The 25,432-nt window shown below is 35.7% G+C and overlaps 2 protein-coding genes across 4 annotated transcripts; one reads left to right on the top strand and one right to left on the bottom strand.

The window, feature by feature from the left end:
- Positions 1-15,802: 15,802 nt before the first annotated feature.
- LOC113298168 lies at positions 15,803-21,516 on the top strand. Of its 3 annotated transcripts, none has more exons than XR_003334044.1 (5): positions 15,803-17,579; positions 18,079-18,299; positions 18,734-18,957; positions 19,195-20,639; positions 21,027-21,516. XR_003334044.1 is itself a non-coding variant. In XM_026546862.1 (4 exons), the coding sequence occupies exons 1-4, from the start codon at positions 16,211-16,213 to the stop codon at positions 19,910-19,912; spliced, it is 2,532 nt and encodes an 843-aa protein (XP_026402647.1). In that variant the 5' UTR covers positions 15,803-16,210; the 3' UTR covers positions 19,913-20,881. The 3 variants fall into 3 exon arrangements, 1 of the variants encoding a protein (XP_026402647.1); XR_003334042.1 differs by having other exon boundaries at positions 21,021-21,516; XM_026546862.1 differs by lacking the exon at positions 21,027-21,516 and having other exon boundaries at positions 19,195-20,881.
- A 1,677-nt stretch (positions 21,517-23,193) lies between these two features.
- LOC113349803 lies at positions 23,194-23,595 on the bottom strand. Its single transcript, XM_026593846.1, has one exon. It carries the CDS (start codon positions 23,593-23,595, stop codon positions 23,194-23,196), a length of 402 nt encoding a protein of 133 aa, XP_026449631.1.
- Positions 23,596-25,432: the final 1,837 nt, after the last annotated feature.

Below are 25,432 nucleotides of genomic sequence, written 5' to 3'. Positions count from 1 at the left end.
GCTTCCAATACGTATTTTGAGAAATATATAAACGAGATAAACTCGGCTCAAAATTTCAATTGTGTATAATGTAAAAGTCTATATAGCTCTACGACTTAGTCTCTTTTAGAAGATAAAATAGAATATACTTCTGAGTGATAGATAAGTTTTAGTATACACATACCTTTTGTTGATGAAGTTCCTGCAAGCTCTTCAGTAGATCTTCTTCTTCAACTGGTGAACGTCGTGAAGTCTAAAGCTCAACTACACACTTCTATCCTAATCTGGGACATAGCTATAAGTAGACTAGAAACCAAGTATATAGTTTTGATCAACTGAACTTGACAAACAAGCTTGAGATAGAAACGCTTGCGAGTTCGACCGAGCAGTGCTCAAACATTCTCAAGTAAGTATGCCCATTTACTATCTTTTTCTTCTTTATATGCCTGCATCTGTTAGTAAAGAAATTGAATACTACAATGATGGAATTTCTATTGGGTTAGATGAAAATGAGAGGAAGATGAGTTGAGTGTCATTGAGGAAAGTTTGTAAGCCTAAAAAACCTAGTGGCCTTGGAATTAAAAAATTGAGACTAGTAAACCAGTCATTAATGGCATTACAAATACGCAAAGAAAAAAAATGTACTTTGAAGGAAGATAGTCTATGACAAAATGGTACTGATCATAAGCATATAATTGCAGTTGGTAAAGCTACCATTGGGAGAATTTTGTGACTAATGATTATGAAGATAAGAAATGCTTTGTAGGAGTTTGTTGAGCTAAAAGTCGGGAGAGGTACTGAGATTAGATTCTGATTTGATGCGTGCTTTCAAAGGATTGCCTTTAAATCAAAATATCCAAGACAGTTTGACATAAGTCGGAAAAATAATTGTTGTGTAGCTGGAGTTATGGGTTCTTCATGGTCGTTATCTTTCAACAGACTGTTAAATCCTACTGAGAGAGTAATTTTGCTGAGTTTGAGAGATGATTTAAATTCAGTGACTCTGCAGTCAGGGGTAAAATACTTTCTAATGGTGGCTTGTGTAAAGTGCAAAACCAATGGGAGTATGCAGTTCCACTTGATGTTCAACATATACCCCTTGAGATATTATTTCTTCTATGGGCTTCTCTTCATAACTCCATTCCTACAATACTAATGTTGCAGCAAAGAGGGGTAAACATAACTGGTATACTAGGTGTGTTATGTACAATAATGAGGAAGATTCCCTGCAACACTTATGAAAATGCAGGGGTCTAACAACCACACCCAACAATTCGTTTGGCAATCTGAGAGGACTTACTCCAATACAATTTCTATAGAATCAACTAGACAGTCAGACTCAATCTAGAATAAAGTATATCAAAGGGTTTAATATCTCTAACTCTTAATTCAATCAGCAATCAGCAAATAGAAATCTGAGAGCCCGATTGAATATAAGAGGAATTACTTGAACGGTACCAAAGACCAATGTTCAAGTGTCAATCAATGTAAATCAACAACCAAAGGTTGGATATTATAATTGATTGATCTTAACGCATAACCTGTGATATTTCAATTATATAACAAAATATAATGCGGAAAAGAAATTACACAGACACCGGAATTTTGTTAACGAGGAAACCGCAAATGCAAAAATAACCCGGGACCTAGTCCAGATTGAACACCACACTGTATTAAGCCGCTACAGACACTAGCCTACTACCAATTAACTTCGGACTGGACTGTAGTTGAACCCTAATCAATCTCACACTGATTCAAGGTACAGTTGCGCTCCTTACGTCTCTGATCCCAGCAGGATACTACGCACTTGATTCCCTTAGTTGATCTCACCCACAACCAATAGTTGCTACTACCCAAAGTCGGAGACTTGATAAACAAATTTGTCACACACAGAAAAGTCTATAGGATTGAATAAATCTGTCTCTCACAGAAATACCCAAGAGTTTTTGTTCCGTCTTATGATAAATCAAGGTGAACAAGAACCAATTGATAAACCGGACTTATATTCCCGAAGAACAGCCTAGTATTATCAATCACCTAACAATAAACTTAATCGACTAGCGAAACAAGTTATTATGGAATCACAAACGATGAGACGAAGGTGTTTGTGATTACTTTTCTATCTTGCCTATCGGAGATATAAATCTCAAGCCAATTTTACAATTTCCCTCAATCACGATAGAAACAGCAAGATCAGATCACGCAACTACAAAGAGAATAGTTGGGTCTGGCTTCACAATCCCAATGAAGTCTTCAAGTCGTTAACCTACAGGGTCTCGAGAAGAAACCTAAGGTTAAAGGATAATCGACTCTAGTTATGCAACTAGTAACATACATGAGGTGTGGGGATTAGGTTTCCCAGTTGCTAGAGTTCTTGTTTATATAGTTTTCAAATCAGGGTTTGCAATCCAAGTTACCTTGGTAACAAAGCATTCAATAATCACCGTTAGATGAAAAACCTGATTCAACCAAGCTAATATATTTCAACCGTTAGATAGAACTTAGCTTGTCATACACAAATGAAATATAACCTCATTTAGGTTTATGTAACCGTACCTAAACGTGTACACCATGTTGGTTTGCAAATAGTTAACCAAGGTTAGCCATATGATTACTCTCATATAAACCTTATTCATCTTAGCCATAACTAGTTCAAATGACTCAAATGAAACTAGTTAAAGAGTTGTTAAATTGCTATATTCTCATGGATTTATACAATAACACAATTGAAGCAAAATCAGTTTGATTCACTTGAATCAATCATGAACATTATAACCACGGTTTACAAAGATTGCATTCCTTCTAATTTAAATGTTTAAGTTCATGAAATGACCGATTTGATAAAGTAACCAGCTTAAGTATGCGTACTTAAGCAACCAGATTTGAGTTGGTTTAGTTTCCAAACTCAAGGTGACTGGTTAAGAGCTTTTTAATTCCCAAACTTAGTAGAATTTTTCGGTTGGAAAACTTCCGCCAGTATGTGTATGGATACACATACTTAACCTTTCTCCTTCACCAATTTCGTATACACACATATGCATACTCTTGGTTCCCAGTTTATGGATTTATACACTAATGTGTGAACACACTATATACGCTTATATCCAAAGATGGTTACATAATCTCAACTCTTCATTTCAATCATTGAAACATTCTTCTATAGTGATAATAGTCGTTTTCACACACTATTAGCATCAAAGCAATTTTCAAGATATTGAAATAATCATTACTAAACATTCCAAGTCTTACACCAAATGATTGTATCAGACAAACCATGTAACTCGAAAATTTTCTCATGGTATAAGATGAACTTGGTCGAAGCGAAAGCTTACCAACACATATTTCGAAAAAATATGTAAGCGAGATATACTCATCTCGAAATCTTAAATGTGTATAGAGAAAACTATATCGTGACACGACTTATGTCTCAATATAAGAGATAGAGTAGAAATAGACTTTCCAAGTGATTGATGAGTTTAAGTCTCCACATACCTTTTGTCGATGAATTTCCACAAGCTCTCCTTAGTAGTTCTTCGTCTTCAAGTGATAAGAGTCGTGAAGTCTAAGGTCAACTACACAAACTATGTCCTAGTCCGAGACATCTATAAATAGGATAGAAATCAAGACTTATAGTTTTGATCACTAACATTGACAAACATGCTTGAGATAGCAACACATGCGAGTTCGACCGAGCAGTGCTCTAACAATCTCCCCCTTTGTATGGATTACAAAATAAATAAAAATTGTAGCTTCTCATCCAAATGCTTGATCTCCTTGGCATCTTCAACGCGACTCGAAATCTTCGTCACCTCCAAGTACTCCATGATCATAAAGGTTGTAAGTTCAGCATCATAGTTGTTGAAGTTCCGTAGCGATAACAATGAGAAAACAAATGCTCTCAATCATTGTTCTACAGTGTCATAGTATTATTACACATCATCAAAGTTCAATTGTATCACAACTTTGACAACAATAGTATGGTGATATGTATCACTCCCCCTTAGTCAATACTTCATCTCGACATGAAAACCACCCCCTTACATAATGATCCGTAAACCATATGAATTTGTAATATCACACTACACATTAGTTCTCCCCCTTTTTGTCAATATAAATTAGCAAAGACACGAAAACTAGTGGGATTCTCATGAAATTTTCATGGAGATACTTCATGACCAAAAGAGAATGCCATATCACCTTATTTAGATGCCATCATAAAGCCGAAGCTAAATGCATTCATCAAGGAGTTTATAAAGATACAAGATAACCCCTATAATATTCCACAGACGCACTCCCCACAAAGATTTGGCAATTAAGCACAAGTTCAAAAAGAACTCTCCCCCATAAAATGTCATCCCCGAAAGAACAACAAAGGTTACCTTACTTTCACAAGAAAAGAAGGATTTCTTTGGACATAATCAAATCACATGAAAACATAAATTTGAATCCAAAGTATTCAGTTGAATTACTCACAAAAGAATTCATGACTAATCCAATCGAAATGCACAATAAAATTAACCGCAAGAAAACCCATGATTAATTCAATCAGAATTACATAACTAAATTAACCACAAAAGTGATCAATTCAATTGGTCATGCTCGTCATAAGAGAACTTACGGAGCAACAACCAAACTGACCACAAGAGAATGATCAATTCAACTGGTCATGCTCAAATATAAGAAAACTTATGGAGCAACACAGTATATGCACAAAAATGTGGATCGGATATCGATCAATATTGCGAAATAGACAAGGATTCATTCTATTTTCCATCAGTATTTGCACAATAACGTATAATAAACTTAATCCTTGTAAACAAAAGTTTTATCCTTACTTCCATCAAAATAATGATATAAAAGGCTTTAACTTTTTTAACGTCAAAAGTTCATTCTATCTTCTATCAATACTTTCATACCGACATAATAGAGATAACTTTTGAACAAGTATGGGACAGTCACAGGTTCACGGACGTAAACAACATATCCCATAACAATTTGCAATATATAAAATCATAAAGATTAAAATTGCAAAAATCATTTTCCAAAAAACTTAGAATTTAAATAAATAAATCTAAAATATGAAAATTGTTGGACATAGCTATATGTACTCACAATAATGGCTATTCCAAACCCTAGTTATTCTTCTAAAAACATAAAAAGAAGATTTACTAGATAAATATAAACCAAAACAAACTCAGAAAAAAAGAGTAATCACAAGCCATAATCAGAGTTCCTGTACGGAAGCTTCACTGGTACCAAGACCTTCAAGCTTGTGACTAACTGTATCAACTGTATCGTCGGAGAAGATATCCTCATCGAGAAGATCCTTAACTTGTGACTTCATGAGAACAAGGTCTGAATCAACCTTTTTCAACTTAGTTCGTAACAAGTTAAGATCCTTTACAGAGTTCTCGAGCTTCAGTTGAGTCTTCCCAAGATCAGTGAGAAAACCATGAACTACTTCAGTAGAGACCATCTCAGCATTTTCTCGATCTTGATGAGAAAACACATAATATCATGAGGTACAAGATTCGAGTTCGTCGGACTTCACAAGGGATCTCTTCTTATTCAAAACAAACTCTAAATAAACCGAATCACCAAATGAATCGGCTGGTAAATCCCAAGAACTTGGAGTAGATCCCATCCTTAAAAGCGCACAACAAAAGTATGCGTACTCTATAAAAGGATTGGTATTTATAGGTTACACAAGAACCAAAGATTAGGGTTTCCAAGTTTGGTCCGTGCCTGTGAAAGAGATACATGCACGTACATAGACTTACCCTTATACTAAACGGTTGCGAAGAAGATATAACACATATTTTCTTAATGAGTAAAAAAAACTCAGTTCTAAGATAAATTTATTCTCAAAAGAGAAAAATTTAGAGCACAACAATTTGACACCCTCTCCTCCTTAAAAAAAAAAAAAAGAAAACTTATGCAACAAAAAGTGTTTGTAATTGATAAACCAACTAAGAACGATAAGAAGATAGCTGGAGATTCAAAAACACATTTTGTCAGCAAGTATACCTGGAAAAATTATCTCACTCTGTCAGGATTTTTGAGAGTGAGAATTCAACCTTGTGATTAATTAGCACAAGTATGAGCCTTGAGATCATTAAATGATCGTTGCTTATGGTTAAACCTCTTTTTTCTGATCTTTGGAGGAAAACTATTGTGATGTGAAAAGTTATCATAAAACTTACTATCATCAAAGTATGACGCATAGTGTTGATTCTTACCTGAAGAATTTTGCCCAGAGGGAATAGACAACATGTTGATAATTTCTTTATATCCTTCAATCATCCTTTTTAAGTTGTCTTCCATACCTCCATTTTTGTTTCCTTCTTCTGGTACCTTTTCACATCATGAACAACATAATCTCCCCTCTTAATCAAAGAATATCCATGAGTTCTTCTTCATTGATATGGCTTAAGAAGACTATTATGTGTTTGAACATTTGAGGAACACATTGAACCGAGTTTCCTGGTGGGTTACACAGGGTGAGTACTAAAACCAATAGTTTTAGACATACGAATGTCAGTTACACCTTTGAGAATTAAATATAAGGTGTGTTGAAGACGAATATAATTGTCATTCAACATAGAATTCCTCTTTTGTTTACATGGCCATTTTGAATTACAAAAGAGACACACTTTCTGATCACTTGAGTGATTATCCAGAACAGTATTAACACCATTGTCGGGAGAATTATTCCTTCTGTGTGATGTGGGATTCCCTTGATTAGAACAAGATACAAGTACATCTTTTTCAACATAAAGGTTTTTTTGTTTTGCTTCTAAACCAGTTAAATCAGAAGCAGTTGGTGTGGCGAACTCTTTTGAACACTCTTGAAATGAGAGTTTACCTAAGAGATGTTCAATTTTCAAAGCATCATTTTTCAGATTTTCCTCTTGAAGAATCTTTAAATAAGAGTCACACTCACATATCATACCAAAAAGGACATTGACTTTGTGTTTTAACCGGTTGACATTATCATTCTGGATTCTAACAAGATTTAGAATCACTTCACTCTCTTTGGCTGCATCCCTTTCAACTTCAGAGTCAGACTCGTCGGTAAGGTAGTCAGCGAAACACTTGTTAATGTATGTCTGTTTCCTTTGAACACAAGGTTCTTGGATATTCGAGATTGACAAATCTTTCTCTTTAATAGACTTTAGGGAAACACAACTTTTATTTTTGGTAATGTGTTTATCAGAGACAGTATCGTCCATCCTCAGATCGCTACAAACACAGACTTATGAGGTCTTTAACGTGTTTGCCTGCTCTGATACCAATTGAAAATGTGGGGGTCTAACAACCACACCCAAAAATTTGTTTGGAAATCTGAGAGGACTTACTCCAATACACTTTCTAGAGAATCAACTAGACAGTCAGACTCAATCTAGAATAAAGTATATCAAAGAGTTTAATATCTCTAACTCTTAATTCGATCCGCAATCAGCAAATAGAAATCTGCGAGCCCGATTGAATATAAGAGGAATTACTTGAACGGTACCAAAGACCAATGTTCAAGCGTCAATCAATGTAAATCAACAACCAAAGGTTGTATATTCTAATTGCTTGAGCTTAAAGCATAACCTGTGATATTTCAATTATATAACAAAATATAATGCGAAAAAAAAATAACACATACACCAGAATTTTGTTAACGAGGAAACCGAAAATGCAGAAAAACCCCGGGACCTAGTCCAGATTGAACACCACACTGTATTAAGCCGCTACAGACACTAGCCTACTACCAATTAACTTCGGACTGGACTGTAGTTGAACCCTAATCAATCTCACACTGATTCAAGGTACAATTACGCTCCTTACGTCTCTGATCCCAGCAGGATACTACGCACTTGATTCCCTTAGATGATCTCACCCACAACCAAGAGTTGCTATTACCCAAAGTCGAAGAATTGATAATCAAATTTGTCTCACACAGAAAAGTCTATAGGATTGAATAAATCTGTCTCCCACAGAAATACCCAAGAGTTTTTGTTCCATCTTTTGATAAATCAAGGTGAACAAGAACCAATTAATAAACATGACTTATATTCCCGAAGAACAACCTAGTATTATCAATCACCTAACAATAAACTTAATCGACTAGCGAAACAAGTTATTGTGGAATCACAAACGATGAGACGAAGGTGTTTGTGATTAATTTTCTATCTTGCCTATCGGAGATATAAATCTCAAGCTAATTTTACAATTGCACTCAATCACGATAGAAACAGCAAGATCAGATCACGCAACTACAAAGAGAATAGTTGGGTCTGGCTTCACAATCCCAATGAAGTCTTCAAGTTTTTAACCTACAGGGTCTCGAGAAGAAACCTAAGGTTAAAGGAGAATCGACTCTAGTTATGCAACTAGTAACACACAGGAGGTGTGGGGATTAGGTTTCCCAGTTGCTAGAGTTCTTCTTTATATAGTTTTCAAATGAGGGTTTGCAATCCAAGTTAACTTGGTAACAAAGCATTTAATAATCACCGTTAGATGAAAAACCTGATTCAACCAAGCTAATATATTTCAACCGTTAGATCGAACTTAGCTTGTCACACACAAATGAAATGTACCCTCATTTAGGTTTTTGTAACCGTACCTAAACGTGTACACCATGTTGGTTCACAAATGGCTAACCGAGGTTAGCCATATGATTACTCTCATATCAACCTTATTCATCTTAACCATAACTAGTTCAAATGACTCAAATGAAACTAGTTAAAGAGTTGTTCGATTGTTATATTCTCGTAGATTTATACAAGAACACAGTTGAAGCAAAATCGGTTTGATTCACTTGAATCAATCATGAACATTATAGCCACGGTTTGCAAAGATTGCATTCCTTATAATTTAAATGTTTAAGTTCATGAACTGACCGATTTGATAAAGTAACCAGCTTAAGTATGCGTACTTAAGCAACCAGATTTGAGTTGGTTTAGTTTCCAAACTCAGCAGAAATTTTTGGCTCGAAAACTTCCGCCAGTATGCGTACGGGTACGCATACTTAAGTTGGCTAGTTAAGAGCTTGTTAATTCCCAAACTCAACAGAATTTTTCGGTTGGAAAACTTCCACCAATATGCGTATGGGTACGCATACTTAACCTGTCTCCTTCACCAATTTCGTATACACACATATGCACACTCTTGGTTCCCGGTTTATGGATTTATGCACTAATGTGTGAACACACTATATATGCTTATATCCAAAAATGGTTACATAATATCAACTCTTCATTTCAATCATTGAAACATTCTTCTATAATTATAATAGCCGTTTTCACCCACTATTAACATCAAAGCAATTTTCAGGATACTGAAATAATCATTACGAAACATTCCAAGTCTTACACCAAATGATTGTATCACACAAACCATGTAAGATGTTACTCGAAAATTTTCTCATGATATAAGATGAACTTGGTCGAAGCGAAAGCTTACCAACACATATTTATCGAAATATGTAAGCGAGATATACTCAGCTCGAAATCTCAAATGTGTATAGAGAAAACTATATCGTAACACGACTTATGTCTCAATATAGGAAATAGAGTATAAATAGACTTTCCAAGTGATATATGAGTTTAAGTCTCCACATACCTTTTGTCGATGAAGTTCTACAAGCTCTCCTTAGTAGTTCTTCGTCTTCAAGTGATAAGCGCCGTGAAGTCTAAGCTCAACTACAGAAACTATGTCCTAGTCCGAGACATCTATAAGTAGGCTAGAAATCAAGACTTATAGTTTTGATCGCTAACATTGACAAACATGCTTGAAATAGCAACGCTTGCGAGTTCGACCGAGCAGTGCTCTAACAACTTATTCGTTCATTGTTCTTGGGATAGTAAAATTTGGAGGTATTTCATTTATTCATGCAAGGTTCTTGGGGTGATGCCTTTTAATGTGGCTTATTTACTATCACTGAGATTTAAGGACAACATAAAAGATATTTGATCTCTTCTTGTGTTTGCGATTATATGGGAGACTTGAAAAATAAAAGAAATGAAAGAATACATGGGGAAAAGGCTAAATCTGAGGAGGAGATCAAGTTCATCATCAAATAAAATCTTTATCTGTGGGTTTATAACATGATTTTTTTGATCATTACTTGATCTCGCAAGTCCTGACACATTAAGGAACATAATGTGCGACTAATCTTATGTGTTTCCCCAAAGGGTTCAATGAACTCAGTATCGTAATTTGTAAATTATGTGCGTATTTTTCTTTTTGATATATCCTTATTTTCTTTAAAAAAAACGAGGAAAGAAAAAGAGCATTAATCTTTTACCAAAAAAAAGAGAGAAAATTCTTAGTAATAAAAGAAAAATGTCCAAACAAAAAAAAAAGAAAGAAGAGTGCACAGTTTGATATTTATCTTATTTAATGAGAACATTGAGATTTAGCTTAAATATATGAGCATTAAGATTGAGATGCGGAAAAGAAAAAACACATCTACCTTGTATAAATAAACGAGTATTCATAAATGGAAAACGAAATAAATAGTCAATTACCAAGATTACTACGATATTACCATAATATGAATTGTTCTGTTTTATATGGATTTAGTATCTCCATGTAATTTGGTAACCTATACAACAGAAGTTTGCGCAATTACCCACTAGCTAAAGTACCCAAGGGTAATGAGATCTATTTGGTTAACAACAATCTGTAAATAATTTGGTGCATTTCAATTATGAAGCACTCATTATACGATGCATCTGTTTCTCACTTCCATTATCAGTTTATCACCATCAAGAAGACTAGATATTTTATCCGTGCTCTGCACGAGCCTAGATATCTTGTACAGAAAATGTGTGTAATAGTAAAATATAAGTAACAAAAATAATCGAATCGGCTATAGCCAGATCTGTAAACCACAACATGATGTTTGGGACTACAATGATCAACTTGAGGATCATATTCTATACTTTTAGCTCCATCCACGTTTTACATGCCCATCTAAGGTTTGTGCTGACCTGAATTCTCTTGCGCAAAGTTTGTATTTAAGGATCTAGGAGGCCATTAGAATCCCCCTAAAGGTCCATCTTAGTATCAGTGCTTCAAAACACATTTTCGACATCATCGACGGGTCTGCTCTTTATGGATGCATCCTCTGTGATTACACCACTTTAACGTGACATCAGCTTCTGCATCTATTATGTATTAATCAAGGGAATGGAGTGTGCTTCTATACATAATCCAAGTTGCCAAGAAGTAATAATGACAAAACATATATCACCCAGTCAAAACTGGGAAATACGTGGACTCAGGTTGTTTTTAACTGATATAAGGTTCGTATTAGTACATCTCATCGCTTCCAAAAGAAACAAATATTAGATGTACAAACACTAAACCGATTCAGTTAACTGGTGTGCTCTTCACTTTATACTTAGCTGAACTCTTGAAGAAATCATTAAAAAAAAAACAAAAATTCTTATCATAAAAGAAGAAAAAGTGACATTGAATAGAAACTTAAAAATTATTGGTAACAATTTTTTCAAATGTACCCGAGGAAGATTTCAGTAATCACATGCCTGTTTACGAATAAGACCCTGAGAAAAAAATAATTACACAACTACCCTGAGAAAACAATAATTACACAACTACATTATGACATTGATTTCTAAAGTGCAAAAACATGATTAAAATTGTGGTAACTCATGGAGCCCTACCCATTTTTAAGTAACTCTCAAAATTTGTATAAAAAATATACAATTGATATGTCTAGCAAATGCCAATAATGTTGAATATCTTTTTCAAACCATAAGCATCAGTGGTAATATATACCGAAATCATGCATTTCAATCGAAAGAATGCCCACCAGTGTTTGAGAACTGACTCAACTTAAGAAAATATGGCTACATAGAACATTGATTGAGAAAAATGTGATGAGAAGATTACCCCCATATTTAATTATAGCACCATTTGCAGTAATTGATGCTTCATCAGCTGCCGACATGCTTCCAATATTTGGTTCTCGTAATCAAGAAAATAAGCAATTTGACTTACCTGTAACCTGTAACTAAAACTACTATAAGAAGATAATTCTTGAAACACATCAAAAATGATACATTGATACACTGTTTCCTTGTTGACTTAATCTCGTCTCCCTCTTATTATTCTACCAAAAATAAATTAATAAAATTGCAATTCAAAGTACACTTCTGCAAATTTATAACGTCACACACAAGTGAACACAGATGGATTTCTTTATACCTAATCCTGAAAAACAAAAGCAGAAAAAACATAATTTTCATAATTAGTAGGAATGAGAAAGACGATTTGTATAAATATTATCATCAATAAGAACTGATATATACTTACCTCCACGTCTGTAGCATATGGTTGCTCATCATCTGAATATGGTAGTAATAAGCACTCTGTGTATTCAAGAAGTAACATAATTAATTGTCCCATATAGGATCTCCTATACATTTCGTTGTTTTTGTGAAATTTACAAAGCATTCACCAATCATGACCACATAGAACCTATCGATGAGAAACACACCTTATAAGCCATGTTAGTCCATAACATTAAACTATCTGTTGCAAATTGAAGTTCTTGTTTATACGGGAGTATTTAACTATTTAAGTATTCAATACTAAATCATAAACAAATCGAGCTTCAAACTCTCAATGAACAAAAAATGGGATATTTATCCATAATATATCGTGAATCTTCTTTTTATCTCAGTAAAAGAAAAAACATCATATGAAGCAGATCTATAAGATGTGCGTAGGTAAGGAATATGTATGTAGCTTCAAACATGCTAAAGACGGTATAGAAAAACCTTCGTGATAAATAGATCAACGATGATTACAACGGCATCTGCAAGATATATAAACAACGCCAATGGAAGGAAAAACAATAGAGCAATAATTAACGGAAAACATAAAAATTAATTCGAAGTGTAGAAAGGGGAGTAACCCTTTCTCTATCTTCAATTTGTTTTTCCTGAAGGGTATTCCCATGAAAGAAACTTCAGCTCGATGTGTTTTCATGCACATCTCTGCAGCGCGTCTCTTCACCAAGGGAACCCTAAGTCCCACCGTGATCGAACTCTAGCCACCTCCGTTCTCCATTCGCATAGAGATTTAGGTTTTTTATTATTTATTTTTTCTTTCATGCGTATGCAGATGTATTCGGGTACTGAGAAATAGGGTCGAAAATACAAAAATTGGTGGTGTGAAAAAACGTAAGTTTCCTATTGGTCTAAATATTCTCAGTGGGGCCAGAAGCTCCCGCAAGAAATATTGTTGGTGTGAAAAATCCTGAAGTTTTTATTGGTCAATATTTTTTTGGTGGGGCCAGAAGCTTTATGAAGAGAGCTTGATTCAATTTTTAACCACACCAGAGGAAAATCACAAAAAATCATATTATTATAATTAATAATATACACTCGATCAGAGTTGCATGGTGTCCCCTTACCTAACTCGTCACAAACTAGCTCAATTACCCTTGTTTGCTGCCGATAATGATCAGGAAAAGAAGTTTGCCACACCACCAAAATCCTCAAATTTTATAATTAACCAACAAGGGACACAGGTCTCAAGAGAATGTTTTCCTTTCTGCCTAATTATATATTCTAGTTACCACCAATAAAAGTATCACATGCATTTGCTATTATCGAATATTCCACCCAAGAACCAAGAAATTTAAATGGGGAAAAAAGAAGAAGTGGTATACCAGACCAGGTATGTACAGAACTTCAGAACCCCAACAATATCCCCACTCTTCTTCTGATCAAGTATTTTACGTTTATGGGGTCAGAGAAACAAACCACTTTTAAGCTTGTTAGCCAGTTTTTGTGCCCCCGGTGGGTCTAAATATGAGGAGTTAATATAAATATGTACACTAATTTACATACGACAAGATATATCGTGTTGGAATCGCACAACTGAAGTCTGAAGATATGAGCATTTGAAATGGAATGCACAATCATCCCTATAGCTATACGTCTATACAGATGGTCGGACTTTTCAAAAATGGCAGGACAAAATTTCCTTCCGTAAGATAATTTCAAAGTAAAAGTCTAAGAATTTCCTTGAAATGCAGGGGAAACACTGAGTTATGGCGCATTCGTGTAAGTTCAAAATGCGTTAATATTAGGACAAACGGTGCGACAAATTTCATTTATTTTTCATGTCCATTGACTGTTTTTTATGCATTTTTAAATCGACCATTGAATGTTGACACACTGTTTTTGGTTCAACGTTACCTAGCTACGACGAAAAAGTCCCTCGATTTTCAAGGTAGTTTCCAAGGAATCAAACTCAAATGCTTAATTCACAGAATTGGTCAATTAATCCAATAATGAAAATTCATGAGTGAAAAAGACATGTAAAATTTGATACTGTTCAAATGAACGAAAATGTTAAAATAGCCAAGATATAAACAGTTTCATCGTACCCATTTTCAAATATTTTTTCTTATTTTTAATTTATATCAATATCAGGATGCATCCAATTTCATCCTCGCTCTTTTTTAACCTTAAGACAGGATGAATCCAATTTCATTCTTGCTATATTTTTGATGTCCATTTCGCCCATATTAATTTCTACTCGTTTATTAGAACCATGTTTTAAAAATATATGGACAAATGACTTATTTTCCGTAAATAATGTTTGTGGAGTAATTTTCTGAGTTAAAACTAAAAAAAGAAAAAGGAGAAAAGAAAAGCGAAATAATAAAGAAAAAGAGTCCATAGGAAGAAAATTTCACATGTATTAGCTCGATGGCTCAGTTAAAATCTAACTAGAAAACAAAAAATTTCCACATGTTTTTGCTTTCGGTAAATGATTTCTAGTTGTTTGAGTAAATAATTATTATCTTTAGAGAATGAAAAATATTCGATTCGAACTGTTGTGGCAATCACAAATGACAATGTATATTATTATAAATAATGACAGACATGAAAGAAGCCACTAATATTCTCCGTCAAGATACAGTAATCGGTTGGAAGAAGGTCCATGTGCTGGTAATTAAAGGTCAAAACTCTAAATCATTTCGAATTTGACTAAACCAAAGAGAATGGTGTAATCAGGTCTAAATCATCAACATTTGTGTATACATACCCTTTTAACTAGATCTGTACGAGGTAGATGATGAACCTGTTTTTCTGTTAATAACCCTTTCTACACTTCCATAACTAGTATTTTGGAAGTCAAAAGATAAAGACCGGAATTCCAAACCCTAATGCTTACCGATTTAATCAGGTAAGGCTAAGTCCAATGAGCTGCTAGATTAACCAAAAAGTGTTGCAGTTCAACACTAGTTCTCTCTCCTAACATTTGCTCCTAGTTTATAGTAGCAGAATCATTCAACGCTACAAAAATTATCTTTTTATTAAATGGTTCAGCACAGATTGATTTATTTTTTTAATTTGACGGCTCAGATTGGTTGCGTTGAACCAAATAATGCTGGAATGACATGGACTGCTAATCTAGTAGCTAGATTAGTACTCCCATAAGAGATAGACCTAGCTGACGTGAATTACTAATCTAGCTGCTAGATTAGCACACCATATAACACCATTTATTTTGGATGATGCATCTGGGAGAGCCTACCTCATATGCATCCGGCCTTGGTTCTTTCTCATGAAATTTCAGCTAACAGAAAACGACAATCCTCGCCTCAGTGAATAAGTCAGTAGTTTACTGGGCAATGCGAATGGATCTACCAAGGTCAAGAAAAGGACACAAAAAGGATACAGTAGAATAAATTCATTTTGTTACGTTCCAAGCAAAGTCCAATTCAATAACTCCAAAAAAATCAACTCCGTCATATGGCGGCAACATGACCACAACCAAACCCCCCTTCTCTATCTTACCAAACTTCATCTCTCCTTCTCTCTGTACAAATAACAAAAAAAAAATAAATCATTTTTGTAGTCTCGGAAGTCTCATTATCTCTTACTGTTTTTCAACTGAAACTACACTAACTAAATACTAATTCTCACAATTCTGATGTGATTTTGATTCACAAAATCAATACTATGATACAAACAAAGTAGTCTGGTCTGGACTTTTCTCCGCTGTCAAGATTCGTTTTTCTCTCTGTCCTCTTTCTCCAGAAACAAAACAAAAGAGAAAGAAAAGAGAGAAACCTAATTTCCTTTCTTTCCTTCTTTTCTTTACCACAGCACCGTCATGATTCTGCAATTCTTATCTTATCATAGAAATTGAACAAATTTCTAAATTAGGGTTACTTTTCTTCTGAGTCATGGGTTGTACAAGCTCTAAGCTTGATGATTTACCTGCAGTAAGTTTATGCCGTGAACGTTGCAAGTTTCTTGATGATGCAATTAAACAAAGGTATGAGCTTGCTAATTCTCATGTCGCTTATATTGATTCCCTGAAAGAAATTGGTGTTTCTCTGAACCGATTCTTTGATCATGAGAGTCTTAATGATTATACTTATTCTTCAATCCCTTCCCCGATTCTTAATCTACCCCCTGCAATGAAGAAAGCTGGTCTTGATACCGATAGTCAGCAGCCTGTAATTTTTCAGTCCTCGGCCCACCATAATCACTCTCACTCCAATTCTGGTTCTCATCTTCATTTTCATAGTGATGATGACGACGACGATGAGGATGAAGATGATTCTGATGGTGATGGGTCACTTCATAGTTCAGGAAATATGACTCCTTCACATTATAATCATCAAAAAAATGAAACTCAAAGTGGTGGTGGTGGTGTCGGTGCTGGTGGTTATGGAGGTGGTGTTGGTGGTTATGGAGGAGGTGGTGGTGGTGGTTATGGAGGTGTCGGTGGTGGGTTTATGAACATGAATTTTATGCAGAATAGATCAACTCAGTCTGTAGTTTATCAGCAGCGACCAATGAGTCCGGATACTGTACATATGTCTGAAGCATCATCATCTTATTATCAGAATCCTAATCAACAAAATAATGGTTCTTATGGTTATTATAATTATCCTCCTCAACCTCAACCAAGTTATTCCAATTATGGGTTCTATGGCTCAGTCCCACCTTATGGTTCTGCTCAACCATATGGCTCTGCTGCTCTGCCGCCTCAGATTGCAGCTTCGACATCTTCGAAGCCACCTCCTCCACCTTCACCACCTAGAGCTTCAGCTTGGGATTTCTTAAACCCGTTTGAGACAGTCGAGAAGTATTACCCCCCTACAACGCCTAGTCGTGATTCAAGGGAAGTGAGAGATGAAGAAGGGATTCCTGATTTAGAAGATGAAAATTATGTTGACGAAGTAGTAAAAGAAGTTCATGGTAATCAGAGATTTAGTGGTGGACCTGGGAATAATTACTCCAAGATGGTGGCTGATGAGGGGAAAAAAGAAAATGCGGGTGAAGCATTATATCAAGCCAGGCCAAGTGTGTCAAAGGAGAAAGAAATGCAGTATGAAGTTCATGTGGTGGATAAGGGTGTGGCTTCCAAGGAGAAACAGTCTGATAATCATGGAAATGCTGGAGCTTTTAAGGATCGTGGGGTTTCTAGTGTTCTGCAGGAAATTAGAGCTCAGTTTGAGAGGGCCTCACTTTCTGGAAATGAGGTCTCTGAAATTCTAGAGTCGGGAAAGCTTCCATATCATCGGAAAAATGTAGTTTATCAAGGTAGCATATCTAACAAACTTCTTCCAGTTACTTCCCTTCCCAAATATTTGATTACTCAGTTACTGGGTTAGTAGCTCTACAAAAATTATAAGGATCTCGAAAATAAAGTAAATCATGATGAATAGGTACACAAGATACTTAAGTTGGTGGAGCCCTTGTTGAAAAAAATCCACAACAGGGTCTTGAACCCGCAAATAATCAGCTCTTTGTAAACAGTTTAATCTTAGAAATTTGTTAAGGGTTTGTTTTATTAGATTTGCTGAACTTTCAAGGTTCCCTTTGATTTCTGACAAGTCCAGATGGAACTGGCCTCTTGAGTGTCGGCCTCCCTGACTTATGAAAAACTCTTTTGTGTTGAATCAGTAGGTTGGAAACACTCGTACTGGGGAACGGTTGACTCTTTGCCGAAATAGAATTTGAACTGTTTATTTTCTAATAAAATTTGGTAGATATGTTGAGATGATAATTACTATCTTAATTTATGGATTTCCTGTGCCAGCTTCATCAAAGATGTTGCATTCAATTACCCCTTCATTGTCAGTAGTATCTGCATTGCCATCTACATCGAGACGTGCTCAATCTCCATCCTCCACGGAGAAGTCTGCTTCTGATATCTTGGACTTTGAGGAAGATAGAGGGACGAGTTCAACACCTATAAAGCTTTCTTCAACTTTGCAAAAGCTATACATGTGGGAAAAGAAGTTGTATGCGGAAGTCAAGGTATCTTATTCTTTAGTTCATTAGCTTCATTATTTGTTTCCATTTTTGGTAGTGTTTTTGATTCATTGTTGCCAGTTCAACTTTGTCAATTACATTTCAGCATCTTTGGCTTTGGTTTCTGGTTACGCTCTACGTAGTTAATTGGCTTTGTGGTGAAGCTAATTGTCATTTGCTTTTGTTTTACATGTATATACTGTGGTAGGATCAGTATAGACTGAACCTAAACAATCCAGTTTGGTTTATTGTTTTATGGGGTCTCAGGTAGAGGTTCAATGTTTTTGTTGTGTACAAATCATGGTTGGATGGTATCCTTGGAATCCTGGTTTCCCAGCCTCAATCTTTTTGAGCTTGAGTTATGCCATTGTGGTTATACTCCGCACTGATCATGAGCATATTGTTTCATATTGATTTATTTCCTTGTTATGTCTTTGCAGAGCGAGGAGAAGATGAGGGTAGATCATGAGAGGAAGTCCAAGCGCTTGAAGCGTTTGGCTGAAAAGGGGGCTGAGGCTATTAAAATTGAGACGACTCAAAAATTAGTCAGGACTTTATCCACGAAGATGCGAATAGCAATACAGGTTGTTGACAAGATATCAGATAAGATAAACAAGTTGAGGGATGAAGAGTTGTGGCCACAGGTTAATGAACTAATTAATGGGTATGCCTACTATTCTTGTGTTTGATTGCAGTTGTCTCAGTAGTTTGTGATGATATTCCAACTCATAGATGCTGTCAGTTTATTTGTCATGTTAGTCTGTTTGGAAGGAAAAGTTATCATCTGATGCTGACATGGTGTACTACATGGTCACCTGTTAAGAGTGCACTGCACTAATGATTACAGATTGCTTATCAGATGTTTTTATGTTGTACTCATTGATTACCTTTTTTTTTTCAGATTCGTCAGAATGTGGAAAACTATGCTTGAATGTCATCATAGTCAATGCCAGGTCATAGTGGAAGCTAAAAACTTGGATGCATTTGTGTCCGGCAAAAACCTTAGTGATGCGCATCTTGAGGCGACATTTCGACTCGAACTCGAGCTGCAGAGATGGACTTTGAACTTCACCAGATGGGTCGCCGCCCAAAAGGGTTACATTAGAAACTTGAATAGCTGGCTTTTAAAATGCCTTCTTTATGAACCTGAAGAAACAGATGATGGACTTCGTCCATTTTCTCCTAGTAGTATTGGTGCACCTATTGTGTTTGTGATATGTAACCAATGGTCACAAGCAATGGATATTATTTCCGAGAGGGAAGTTATTGATGCTATGCGTAGTTTCACAATGAGCGTGTTTCAGATTTGGGAAGAACAGAATCAAGCGAAGCATAATATGATACCAGCAGACAAAGATATTGATAGGAAAGCTAAGGCCTTAGAAAGGGAGGAGCAGAAAATGCAGAAAATGGTTCAGGCAATGGACAAACAAGTGGTTCAAATCACAGGTCATATGGTACTACAGGCTGATACAAAAAGTAGTAGTCTGCAATCAGGCCTGAAGCTGATTTTTCAGTCCATGGAGAAGTTTACAGCTGACTCTATGCAAGCATTCAATGCGCTTCAGGCACGTATTGAAGAAGAACAACGTGCTCGTGTGAATACAAAAAGGCCATAGTTTTTATATTGAAGGAGCTGGTATCATTTCTCTAAAGCATGGTTCTCTGGTTCTGTGATCGAAATTTTTCTAGAGAGTAGTACCAAAAGGTTTTCTGAAGCACATGAATCCCCTCCATCGAAATTCTCATGTATATGATTTGCTGCACCACATTTTGGTTGTAGTTTTGCTACGCGAAAAGGTTTGCAGAATGGCAAGTTACTTCCCCCGTGGTCCTTCAACTTGAGCCAAGTACCAACTGAGGTTCAGTTGCAACTGCATGGATGGGAGGAAGATAACACGAGCTCAAGTGGTGGTTCACGGGTGAAATGCAAATATAGTCGTGGCACTGGGAAAGGCAATATTCTTTTTTTCGGTTTTCGTTCTAGCTCCAGCAGTTGAGTGCGACTGCTGATCGCACTTGTATTGTCTGGCTTCAGGTATCCGTGGCACATGTGCCAAACCTGTCATTCTGTGGTCAAGCAGCAACAACGTATTCACCATCAAATGAATCCTGCTAGCAAGTCTTGTACAGTTGCTTACTCTATCTGTGGGCCTGAGATGGACACTGAGTGAACAGATGCATCAAGGACGGTAAAGAGGGGTTACAAACTTACAATGACTTGAGCTCGTGATGGAGCTAAAGTCTACGAGAAATTACCTTTTAGAGTGTCCAGTGGACCGCTTCTGTCACATCTATCCATCGTCATCAGACAGACAAATCTTCTACTTACTCCAGTTTTGAGAGGTAAGGTCTATATGTATAATATATTACCCCAGGGAATTTAGCCTGACGTAAGTCAGCTGGAGATGGCCTGGTTTTCGGTTTAATCTTGTACTGATATCTTTTTTCAACTTGCGTATTGTACAGACACCATTGTGGCAATCTAATCATGTATTTATTTAGATTAAACTCAAAAGACAGTTTTTTTTTTCTTGAGTAAAAATTAGTCAGATTGAAATATGAATAGAATTGGATGGTTCTAATTATTTGGTTGCTGAACTGATCGGACTATCTCGAGTTGCATGATCTTATCACTATTATTTATTTTTTGTGGACATCGCTAGATAACTGTTGGTACTGTTATTTTGTCTTATGATAACACTAATGAGTCATGAATCATGATAGGAACAGAATGGGAAGGATTTGAACTACATGCTGACAACATCGGTTCACGGGATGGTGCGCATCATCTGTGTGTAAAATGTTTCCAACTATGCAGTAATTACGGAGAAATGTGCAGAATCTGCAGATCAAGAATTCAGAAATCCATGTTCCTGCCGTGGTTATTCTTAAGCGGTTCCTAGAACAGCGAAACTGTCTCCATTGGCAGAAGGATTTACAAGATTGTTGCTGAAAGCCATAACTGTGGCAAAAGTTTTCCGCCATTCAAAAATGTCAAATAGAAGGATTCTTGGAAATTGCTGTTGGAGAAAGTTCTCAGAAGCAGAGAAATAAATCATTTTAGGTCGAGTGTTTTTATTCCGTGGAAAGATGCAGCAAGCCAGCAAGTTAGTGACACTTGTTAGTGGTGCGTGTGGAATACATGCCTTTATTGTTCATCTGATTATTTAAACATATCTAAGCATATTTAATCAAAGTCGTTAAGACTCCTTTTGTAAAACTTTTACATGAGTCCGCCTAGAATTGGTATTCAAAAGCAACTAATTCATTTTTACAAAAACAAAACAAACAAAAAAAATTAAATTTTCTTTTTCTTTTTCCCGGAACAGTTCATTTCTAATTCAGACTCCTAGTAGTTGCATAGTTGTTTTTTCCCCTTAATTAAGGATCATTTTTTCCATTCTTCTTTATAGCTAAAGGTCTTCATAACACGGCTAATGATCTTCGTCAATAACCGATCTAAGTCAGATTTGAGGTACAGACCAGAGCATATATGTAGAGTTAACTTTACCCCACTGAATTAAGGCATGAGTTGGAAAGTTACTTAACCGAGGCTGAAAATTAAAATTACAAGCCACCAGGCTAGAAGAGAAAAATTAAATGTCTTTAAAGATAGCATCCGTTCTTTGATCTCTATCAGGATTCCAAGTAGAAAATTGTTGATCAAATCCTTCGCATGAGTAAACTTCTGCTCAACAGGTTTCTTTAGAACAACCTAGATAGCTCTGGCTTCAGATTCAACAACATATTCAACATCAAACACCATTGATGCGCAAAAGGAGGTTTTAGTTGTGAATCCCCTCATCACATACCTTGCACCATTGTCCATAGATGTTTCAATAAAAGCGCCATCAGTGTTGCATTTTATCCAGCCGGGGGGGGGGGGGGGGGGGGGGGATTTTTAACTTAGGTTTTCTAATCAATAACATAGATCAAGCTCTATTAATAACATCAGTATGAGTTTCCTTATAATCATTAAAAACTAGATTGTTTTTTCTACTACTCCAAATGGATCATAAAATAGAAGCAAATAAACATTGACATTCATCAGGTAGTCCAGTAGCAGGATCCACAATCCAGAACACAAGCCACTCAAGCAGATTTTCTAGGAAAGCAGAGGTATTTACACAATGAGAAAATAAAAATAAAGCATGACTAGCAAACGGACAAACCCAAGAGCATGCATGACATACTCATAAGGATTAGAATATCTAGGACAATCAACAGAGGCCATAGACATTCTAGTATACTGAACAATTTTGGTATCAATGACATTCTTAGCAGCTTTCCAAATGAATACCTGAACACAGTGTGGGACTCTAAGTTTCCGAATGCACTTCCACAGTTACTACAAGGGGAAAGTCTGGACCCTCTGAGTCCCAAATATGATATTTAGAAGAAAATTTGTTATTCTTTGAAAGCTCTCAATCCCTCCTATCTGGAGTGCACAACTGGCTTAAAGGAATAATGACAATCTTCTTAACAGAAGCATTATCAAAGTGAGTATTTAGTCTACTAATATTCCATGTTCTAGTATCATGATTAATAAAGTAAGAAATTTTAATTCTAGGGTCCTGGAAGCCATGGGATTCGGAGAAGCAGAACCCAAATTAGGTATCCAATTATCACACCAAGATCAATAAATTGTCCATCTCCAATAATTAAGACATAAAAGATTTTATAAGTTCTTTTATGGTATACAGGCATTTCCAAGTCCAAGAGTAACTTCTAGGACACTTGGTATTTAAGAAGCCAATCTTAGAAAAAACGTTTAACTTTAAGGACAATACCTAATAAGCGATTAGGGTTCTCAATCATTTGAGAGATGAGTAATACAAGAAGGAGGGAGAGACCACATTTGCGAAACATGGTTTGCAATAGCAAAAGCTGCTAAGTTTTAAGCCAACACATTGGCGTCTTTTTTGACAATACTGAACTCAACTGAGTTAAAACTTGAGATCTTATCCCCAATATTGTTGATTTTGTTCCTAATACGCCATGGGGGATCTGAATTTTTATATCTCAAACTGTTAATGACAGTTAAGGAGTCACCTTCAAGGATGATATTTCTGAAACCTTTACTTATCGCCAGGCCTATGACAATCAGAGCTCCATTAGCTTCAGCTTCACTAGGACTGTTGAACTCCAATTCTTTTGACTTGCCACCTTGATAATCAGAATTACTATCTCTAGCAACTGCAGCACAACCGCATCCCTTAGACCCAACCGTCACATCTAAGTTTATCTTGATTTTCTCTATAAGAGGAGGTTGCCATCTATTTATCGCGTAGTATAACATATCTTATTTTGTTCCTAATAAACTAATAGGATTTTGACTCTCCATATTCAGGTTAAAGCAGTTTAAATGACAAGAGTACCAAATACACCACAATCTTTTCTATATCAACCTATAAGTTCGGTACCTTACGTGATCTAATATAGACAAAAACTATCAAGAGGATGGCAAACCATAAGGTATACACTTGGTATATAATATAAGTTTGAAACCGAAACTTAAACTATAGGGATCAACCCAAGTGTTTGTGATTAACGTACAAGTGCAGTTACTTTAATTATAACTTAAATAAATTATAATACGGAAAGTAAAGTAAAAGCACAAAACAAGATTTTGTTAACGAGCAAATGCAAAAAAACCTCAATACCTAGTCCAGTTTTAAAATACTCTCATAATTAAGCCGTTATACAAAGAACACTACAAACTTCGTATAGTTGAGACCAAGTAAATTACCCCTAGTTATCTAGTTTCCCCAGTATCACTGCGCCTACAACCAATCTGGCCAATGCACGTGAATCCTAAGATAGATTCCACTATCTTAAGTTGGTTCAGCCGCTGTGAAGACTTCAAGCACTCAACTTCTTTTGATCGTCTTCCAAACGGTAAAAGACTAATATGTTTGGTAACCTCTCTTCTTATCTCAAGAAGTAAATCAGAGATATTCTAGTTGAGTTCACAAAGGCTCTCCCATTTTGTTAGAGCACTGCTCGGTCTAACTTGCAAGCGTTGCTATCTCAAGATTGTTTGTCAAGTTTAGGTGTCAAAACTATAAGTCTTGATTTCTAGTCTACTTATATCTATGTCTCGGATTAAGATAAAATGTGTAGTTGAGCTTTAGACTTCACGGAGTTCATCGATTGAAGATGAAGATCTACTAAGGGGAGCTTAGAGGAACTTCATCGATAAAAGGTATGTGGAGACTTGAACTCATCTATTACTCAGAAGTCTATTTTATTCTATCTCCTATTGAGACTAAGTCGTATAGCTATATAGAGTTTATATTATACACATTTGATATTTCGAGCTGAGTTTAACTCGCTTATATCTTTCTCGGAATATGTGTTGGAAAGTTTTTACTTAAACTACGTTCATCATTATTCTTTACGAGTTTAGTTGGAAACAATTATTTGTTGGAAACTAAATAACGAGTCAAAAGATGATCATGTGAAAATCATCTTGTAACATCTTACATGATTTGTATGAGACAGTCATTTGATGTAGACTCAGAATGTTTTGTATTGATCATTCGATCACTTGAAAATTACTTATAATCTAATAGTTTGTGTGAGACAGCTATTGTCGTCTTCTAAGGATGTTTCAATGATTTAAATGAGAGTTTAGAACAATTAACCATTGTCTGGATATAGCACAGTATGCATACCCGTATGCAAACTATTGAAAGAATGATTCAGGTCCGGGAACCAAGTATGCATACCCGTATACGAACGGTTTTAACTGTTAAAGTCCGGTAACCAAGTTTGCGCACCTGTTTGCAAACTGTTTCACTTGAGTTCGTTCTGGAACGACAATATGCGTACCCGTCGCAAACTGTCGGAAAAGATCAAAGTCCGGAACTCTAGTTTGCGTACCCGTTTGCAAACTGAGTTGGTTTAAGTTCTAGAATTGGTTAAGTATGATTTCATACGCATGAACAAATACATTTATAAATTAAGGAATGCAATCTTTGCAAACTGTGGCTAAAGTGTTCGTGATCTGATTCTTTTGAATCAATCCGATTTTGCTACAAATGTGTCTTATATACTTCTATGGGAATATAAACAATTAAACAACTCTATGAGTAACACAATTAGATTCATTTGAGTATCATTTGATCTAGAAG

This window comes from Papaver somniferum, chromosome 1 (genome assembly GCF_003573695.1).
Source record: "Papaver somniferum cultivar HN1 chromosome 1, ASM357369v1, whole genome shotgun sequence".
NCBI classification, from domain to species: Eukaryota; Viridiplantae; Streptophyta; class Magnoliopsida; order Ranunculales; family Papaveraceae; genus Papaver; species Papaver somniferum.
The sequence above is the reverse complement of the archived record's forward strand: the minus strand, read 5'-3'. Positions and strand labels throughout refer to the sequence as shown.

Excerpts from the sequence above, each read along its gene's own strand:
- LOC113298168 (XM_026546862.1), top strand. The coding sequence starts at position 16,211 with ATGGGTTGTACAAGCTCTAAGCTTGATGATTTACCTGCAGTAAGTTTA. Across the intron at positions 17,580-18,078 it reads GAAAAATGTAGTTTATCAAG|CTTCATCAAAGATGTTGCAT; the intron begins GTAGCATATCTA and ends TTCCTGTGCCAG. Across the intron at positions 18,300-18,733 it reads AGTTGTATGCGGAAGTCAAG|AGCGAGGAGAAGATGAGGGT; the intron begins GTATCTTATTCT and ends ATGTCTTTGCAG.
- LOC113349803 (XM_026593846.1), bottom strand. The coding sequence starts at position 23,595 with ATGTTATACTACGCGATAAATAGATGGCAACCTCCTCTTATAGAGAAA.